At 31.5% G+C, this 7834-nt stretch overlaps 1 protein-coding gene across 1 annotated transcript; it reads left to right on the forward strand.

The window, feature by feature from the left end:
- Window positions 1-1609: 1609 nt before the first annotated feature.
- Window positions 1610-7196, forward strand: LOC132640245 (glutamate decarboxylase-like). The gene is made up of 7 exons (XM_060356755.1): window positions 1610-1828; window positions 2510-2714; window positions 3511-3711; window positions 4619-4833; window positions 5431-5684; window positions 6171-6223; window positions 6502-7196. The coding sequence occupies exons 1-7, from the start codon at window positions 1743-1745 to the stop codon at window positions 6976-6978; spliced, it is 1491 nt and encodes a 496-aa protein (XP_060212738.1). The 5' UTR covers window positions 1610-1742; the 3' UTR covers window positions 6979-7196.
- Window positions 7197-7834: the final 638 nt, after the last annotated feature.

Here is a 7834-nt window from a genome sequence, read left to right on the forward strand (position 1 = left end):
ATTGGTAGTTGGACTATAATATTTCTAATAATTAATTGAAGAATTTTCTGTGGAAAATAAAATATATTGACATGAGCTCAGCATATACGAAGTCGCATGTCTATTCATTTTATAATTTATGAATCGTTCAAACCAATTTTTTTCGTTTAATATGTTCTTTTGTTTCTTTATTATTTATTGTTTATTAAAATAAAACACGCCATGCTATAAGGGTAATGCAAAAATCATAATTAAGGTCATAAGCTGGCTAGTAATTAAGTCAAGTTAATAGTCTGTTTGGCCAAGTTCTAAAATCAGCTTATTTTGAAAAGTATTTTTTTTTTCAAAAGTGTTTATCAAAAAAGTACTTTTGTTGAGAAGCAGTTTGTGTTTGATCAATTAATTTTAAAAAAAAAAAACCTTTTAAGCAGCAATTAGTTTTTTACCAAACTTTTAAAAAATGCTTCTAAGTGTATTTTGAAAAAAAAGTGCTTTTGGGAAAAAATTATTTTTTTAGCTTCTAAAAAATTCGCTTCTGCTACTTCCCAAAATCACTTATTTTCTTTTGAAAGCTTGACCAAACACTTCAATTTTTTTCAAATAAGCACTTTTTGAGAAAAATAAATACTTTTTGAGAAAAATAAGCACTTTTGGAGAAAAAATAAGCTTGGTCAAACAAGCTATAAATTATGAAGTTTCGAACCAATCAAAGATGTTCCCTATTGCCTAAGGCACGTTCCCTATTGCCTGAGGCACCCATCGTTCATTAATTCATTGCATCAATTGCTTCTTCAAACTAATTAATGACCTATCTCTACATGGTTGGAATTAAACTAAATGTCTTTGAATAAGTAACGTCACAATTTAAAATGGGTGGCAATAAAAGTCAATATATAAAATTGTGTGGCTTAGCACTTGTTAAGAGGGATGTAAATCACGGAAATTAAAGTTCACCTTCAGCAAAGACAAAAATATTAGTAGGAATATAATTTTATCGTCCAAACCTTTGTGTCGTGCTGGTGAAAGTTAATAGATATATTATGAAATAAGCGAAATGCGTAAATTATTTCGTGATAAAGAAGAATGCAGTATTCAACAATCACCTTGTGGTGGAAATATCGGTTTTATGGCCCTACAATTGCCTTTTAGTTGAATAGCCCTTTTATCAGGGGATAGGTAAAAATAATACAAGGGATTGGTGAATAAAACACAAGAAAAGTAAATATAAACATTCGTTTGTCAATATAAAAGGTATTTTGAAACAAATTATAGTTAACTTTGAAAACTAGTTATATGCAATGAATACTAAGTAAATAAATTCTGAAAAAATAAGTTAATGCCCTAACATTTATATATGAAATCATTCAAAATTTTAAATCTTAGAGAACAAAAATAAGGCGCAATTGTTTAAAAGTAAAGAAGATTTTAATTTAAATCATAAACCAAAAAAAACATATAGAGAATTTCATGCTACTTCACTAGTAGAATTATTACATTATCTCCTCTATTTTACTAAAGTCTCTCCACTCCCTTAATACACTTCCTACAAAAATATGCCTATCCTTTTTTTTTTTTTGGTTTATAAATAGTAACCTCTTCTCTTACCATTTTTCAATTCAACGAAGGAACGAAGAAGAAATTAATTCTCTCCAACTCGTTCCTTCTTGTAGAAAAAAAAAAGGAAGAAAAACTAAAACAAACACTCTCTCTCTCTCTCTCTCTATCTCTATCTCTCTCTCTTCCGTTCACCACCGTGCACCACCATGGTTCTGTCCAAGACCGCCTCGGAGAATGATGTCTCCATCCACTCCACCTTTGCTTCTCGCTACGTCCGAGTTTCTCTTCCCCGGTAATTATTAGTAGTATACAATACTTTTGCTCTTGCTTGTCTATCTTGTCACTTTGCTGTCGTTATTTTTTTTCCTTCTAGTATGTTTTGGTAATGCGTTGTTGTGCCGAGAGTCTATAGGAACAACCTCTCTTTCCCTCAAAAGGTTGGGGAGGGTATGCGTACATCATACCCTCCCAAATTCCACTTATTGAATTACACTGAATATATTGTTATCGTTGTTTTCGCTCTTGTTTACGTTTTCATTATTAATCTTCTTCCTATAAAAAGAATTGAAATTAACAAGTATGAAATTTCGCTAATAGCTAATAAGATATTTTAATAATCCCTATTTGTTAAATAGGATTAGCGATGAATTTTTGCTATTTAGGGATAAAAGTTGTCCCGTCCCTAATTACTGTTTCTTTTTGTAGTGTTTTTTTAAAAAACAAAAAAAAAATTACCATTATTTTTTTATGAACACAATCATCCCTTTTTATCCGGACTTAGGATCAACTATGCGATTCTCACACAGTATTATATATTTTCGTTAATTACTTGTTCATCATATTACGATTATTAATTGATTGATTAATCATTTTGCTTTTCTAGCCTTTTTCTTGAATAATTTCTTTTGGAGATCTTGAGAATTATTGAAAGCTCGAATTTTATTTTATTTTTTGGTTTTTTGCAAATTTTTAGGTTTAAGATGCCAGAGAATTCAATACCAAAGGACGCAGCATATCAAATAATAAACGATGAGTTAATGTTGGATGGAAACCCAAGGTTGAATTTAGCTTCTTTTGTGACAACATGGATGGAACCAGAGTGTGATAAGCTAATCATGGATTCAATTAACAAGAACTATGTTGACATGGATGAATATCCTGTCACCACTGAGCTTCAGGCAAGTTGTCTTTTTTCCTTTTCAATAATGGGTTTAATCGGGTTAGTTTGCGGACATGTCGACTATTTCAGCTAATATGCGCTACGATGTTTGTTTTTTTTTTTTTTTTTTTTGCTTAATAGTGTGTTTGACAGAGTAAGTTTGCGCACACATCAACTATTTCATCAATTATCTGCCTAGCATGTTGTCTTTTGTTGTTGTTGAGATAATAGCTTTTTTGGTCCCTTAGTTATTATTCAATTTTAATTTTGGTCCTCGTGATTTATACCTTAGCACATTTTCACATTTCACCTTTAATTAATTAAAATGGGTGCTTTTGATCCCTTTATGAAGGATATGTGTTATATTTAGATATTTTATAATTATATTACCGTCAATTACGAAGTAATAGTACAAAATTAACATAACACACAAGCAATTAAGTGGTGAAATAGTTCATAGTTGTGATAAAATTGTGATATTCATAAACAAATGGATCAAAAGTACACATTTTAGTTAATTGAAGGTTAAAAGTGTTCAGTTAGATATCACAAGGACTGATATAAGAATTTATCGATAATTGAAGACCAAAAGTGCTATTAACCCTTCTTTTTGTTTATCTTTCCAAATACTGTATTTGATCGTGTCAGTTTGCGCATACCTCAATTATTTCATCAAATATCTGCTACCTCTGACGTTATCTTTTTCTTTCTACAGTCTGTTTGATCAAGTCAGTTTGCAAACAACTCAATTAAACAATTCTTAGAAGTTTAACTTTTTTTTCTATGTTTATTTATATATTATTAATAAAATGCAGAATCGATGTGTAAACATGATAGCACATTTATTTAATGCACCATTGGGAGAGGGAGAGGCTGCTGTTGGAGTTGGAACTGTTGGATCCTCAGAAGCAATTATGCTTGCTGGATTAGCCTTTAAGAGAAAATGGCAAAACAAGATGAAAGCCCAAGGAAAGCCTTGTGACAAGCCCAATATTGTTACTGGGGCCAATGTCCAGGTATGTTTTCCATTGATAGCCCATTGCTTTTGAGCATTATTCTTACAATCTTATCTTGTGAAATTTTCACCACCCGTCCCTTTCTGGAATAATTGTTTTATAATAGTAGCTGTTTCTTCTTCTTCCTTTGTTTTTTTGTAATTTATTAACCTTTTAGACCACAGTTAAATAATTCATTTTTCAGCAAACTGAAAATCTTATGAGAAAACATTAGATCACGATTTAAAATTTTGTGTAAGTTACTGCAAATATTAGGCGAGATTAACATTTTGTCGGTAAGGTTGAACAATATATGAGAAAAGGATTAGATTCGATTCTTACATTGTGCACTTATGGGACTGTATTGGGTATTGAGTGTAACATTATCCAAAAGAGTAATTTTTGAAGGACTATATTTGCACAATTTATAAAAATAAGGACAAAATCTAAATGGTGACCTGAAAAAGGGAAATTTGCATAAATCAGCCCTTTTTTTCTCCGTATTTTTTTTAGGATGGGGATGAACACATAAATCAAGTATGCATAAAAACTTCACTTCTCTAAGTTGAAGAACACAGAAAATATATTAATTATACAATGCATACTGACTAAAATATATAAAACATAAAGATTAAGGTTATTTTTGTTGTTGTGCGCTTTGTTATGCAATAGTATAGTCTAAAATCCCAAAGTATTTTCCTTAAAGATCAGTTATGCGAAGGCCTTCTTTCATTTTGTGCATTCAACATGGTATAACTGTTATACATACTACCGGAAAAAGTTGAATTGTAATAATAGACAACTCTTTATATCAAATCTGATATGATAATATGAAAAATAAAGTAATTTCCTATTAGAATTGATTAATTTTCATTGATAATATAAATTTTATTATTTTTATATAGCTTAATAATCCTTAATTTTACAGGTATGCTGGGAGAAATTTGCAAGGTACTTTGAGGTAGAACTAAAGGAAGTGAAGTTAGAGGATGGTTACTACGTGATGGACCCTGAGAAAGCTGTGGAAATGGTGGATGAGAACACTATTTGTGTGGCTGCTATTTTGGGTTCCACCCTTAATGGAGAATTTGAAGATGTTAAACGTTTGAATGATCTTTTGGTGGAGAAGAACAAAGAAACTGGGTAACACATCTCATCTTCCCTTGTCTTTAATTACGTCGGATTCAGAGTTTTCACTAACGGAATTCAAGTTATTAAAAAATAAATATACAAAGAAGTCAAAGAAATTTAACATCTACTTGTATATATGCATAAAAAATATACATACATAATTGAAGTTTTCCGACGACCCTTCTTTATGCCCCGGGCCCCTACTTCCATCCCGGCCAAATGTATGCCTTATTCCGCGTAAAAGTTATTTTAATTAAATAGCGGTTCCTCCAAAAAAATGAGCATATGGTTCAGAATTTTAGCTTCTTCTCACTTATTGTTCTCTACAAATTATAAGTTATGTTCTGATGGGAAATTTGAATTTATTGTTGAAATTTGAATTTTGTTGATTTTGTAAAATCTTGGAGGAATTCTGTCACAAAGCTCAAGCAAAAAAATAATGAAGGCTTGAATTCTCGAAGGACTGAGATTACTCTGTCACATCGTTCAATTAATTTGGGTCTCTCTAGTTCTAATTTTCCCTGAAAAAATTAACTATTATTTACCAATATAATGTACATGTTTTTACATTCGTGTACATGCCTAATGCACTTTATAAATTGTTAATAGGTGGGATACTCCAATTCATGTGGATGCAGCAAGTGGTGGATTCATTGCCCCATTTCTCTACCCAGATCTTGAATGGGATTTCAGATTACCATTAGTGAAAAGTATTAATGTAAGTGGTCACAAATATGGTCTTGTTTATGCTGGTATTGGTTGGGTTATTTGGAGGAACAAAGAAGATTTGCCTGAAGAACTTATTTTCCACATCAATTATCTTGGTGCTGATCAACCTACTTTCACACTTAACTTCTCTAAAGGTAATTACATTAAATTATGATGATCTTTAATTATGAAAATGTTTTCAATACATATTATACAAAAACTTGAAACATGAACTTACTGTACCTTTTATTCAATGTACAACTAGCAAGATATTGGGTACAATATCATAAAGCAAACTTGATGCGTATCAAGCACTAACGACAGACAACTTTTGTCGCTAAATAGCAAAAATCCATTGGTAATACTTACGAGAATTAGCGATGGATTATCAAAAAACTTTTTAGCTACATGCTATTTAGCAACGAATTTCGCAGCTACCGTGATGTGTAAAATAACGACAATGTATAAAATTAATTTTAGTAGGCTACTTAATTATCCTTTTTCAATATTATCCATAAACTCTTATTATAGACTGTTTTTCTATAATGAATATTTTGTTTTACGATTTGATAGCGTCAAGTTAGAGTTCTTCTACTATTAGTATATAAAAGTTAAACTCCTAATTTTCTCTTGACATGCAGGTTCTAGCCAAGTAATTGCACAATATTACCAACTTATTCGCTTAGGCTATGAGGTAAGCTCAAAATTATGAACAATCACTACAAAAGAAAAGGAATTAGCGACGGACAATTTCCATCGCTTGTGTCGCTAAGCAGCAAAAGACCATTGCTAATTTTATTTAACAACGGATTATGAAAAGAAAAAAAAAATCATGTAGCTAAAGGAGATTAGCGATGAATTTCGTAGCTAATTCCTATTTTCTTTTAATGAACAATCATAAAAAAAAAAAAACCTTTTAACCTCAAGATTATTATTGTAATAATTACCATTATGAATCATCACATTAACCAGGGGTACAAGAATGTTATGGAGAATTGTCAAGAAAATGCAAGGATACTAAGAGAAGGACTTGAAAAGACAGAAAGATTCAACATAGTCTCCAAAGAAATCGGAGTCCCATTAGTAGCATTCTCTCTCAAAGACAACAGCAGACACAATGAATTCGAAATTTCGGACCATCTTAGGAGGTTTGGGTGGATCGTGCCAGCTTACACGATGCCACCTAATGCTGAGCACGTGACCGTGCTCAGGGTTGTGATCAGGGAAGATTTTTCCTGCACATTGGCCGAGAGGCTCGTGGTGGACATTCAAAAAGTCCTCCACGAGCTCGACACCCTCCCTGCCAGAGTCTCGGCTAAGTTAGCGGCGGCCGAGGAGAGTGAAGATGGAGTGCATAAGAAATCAGCAATGGAAGTGCAATTGGAGATCACCAATGTATGGAAGAAGTTTGTCGCTGAAAAGAAGAAAACCAAAAATGTAATATGTTAAAAAGGTTTAAGAAGAAGAACCAAAGGGGAATTTGATTTTTCATTTGAGTTCTTGGGCTTTTGTTTTTGTTTTGTTTTTTTGAGTGTTTTAGTACTAATGTATTTTGAAGGTCCGATATATGGAGTTTGGACCTCTTTTGATGTTATTTGTTTTCTCTTGGTGTTGTTTCGACACCTTTTGGAAGAAAATTAAAGATGATTTTAGCTTATTAATTCTAATATTGCTTTTTTTCTTTTACATTTAAGCAGAATGCGTTGGATCCGGAATTCAAAGTTTATAGGTTCTTGTAATTACTTAGAATTGATACGTACAATGATGTGTCGAGGGTCTACCGAAACAACCTCCCTACCTCCCAAGGTAACGATAAGGACTGTGTACATTCTACACTTCTCAGACCTCAATTTGTGGGATTTCACTTAGTATGTTATTGTTGTTGTTGTATAATGATAATTGTGTTTACCGTCAAATATTCAATTATTCATATATATTTATTAAATTTCTTAATATATATACTAGATTTTGGAAAAAATTACTAAATTCACGGGAACTGTAAACCAACACTATAGATCTACTCTTGCAAATATTCATTTTTAAATATGTAGTTTACGAATTACGATAAACTAGTAGTACTAGTTTTCTTGATTAAGACTTTCAGTACAAATGTAAAATTTCTACAAACACAATATTGTTTCACAAAAGAAATGAGAATTGACTATGGGGAAACATGATTTCTCAAAATTGTGTATAATGAACAGAAGAATTATATTTTAGTTAAAAGTTAGTACCATGCATCTTCACGTTGATAGATAAATAGAAAAGCTTAAATACAAACACTTTATCCCATAAATCGCTACCT

Source organism: Lycium barbarum, chromosome 5 (assembly GCF_019175385.1).
Source record: "Lycium barbarum isolate Lr01 chromosome 5, ASM1917538v2, whole genome shotgun sequence".
NCBI lineage: Eukaryota > Viridiplantae > Streptophyta > Magnoliopsida > Solanales > Solanaceae > Lycium > Lycium barbarum.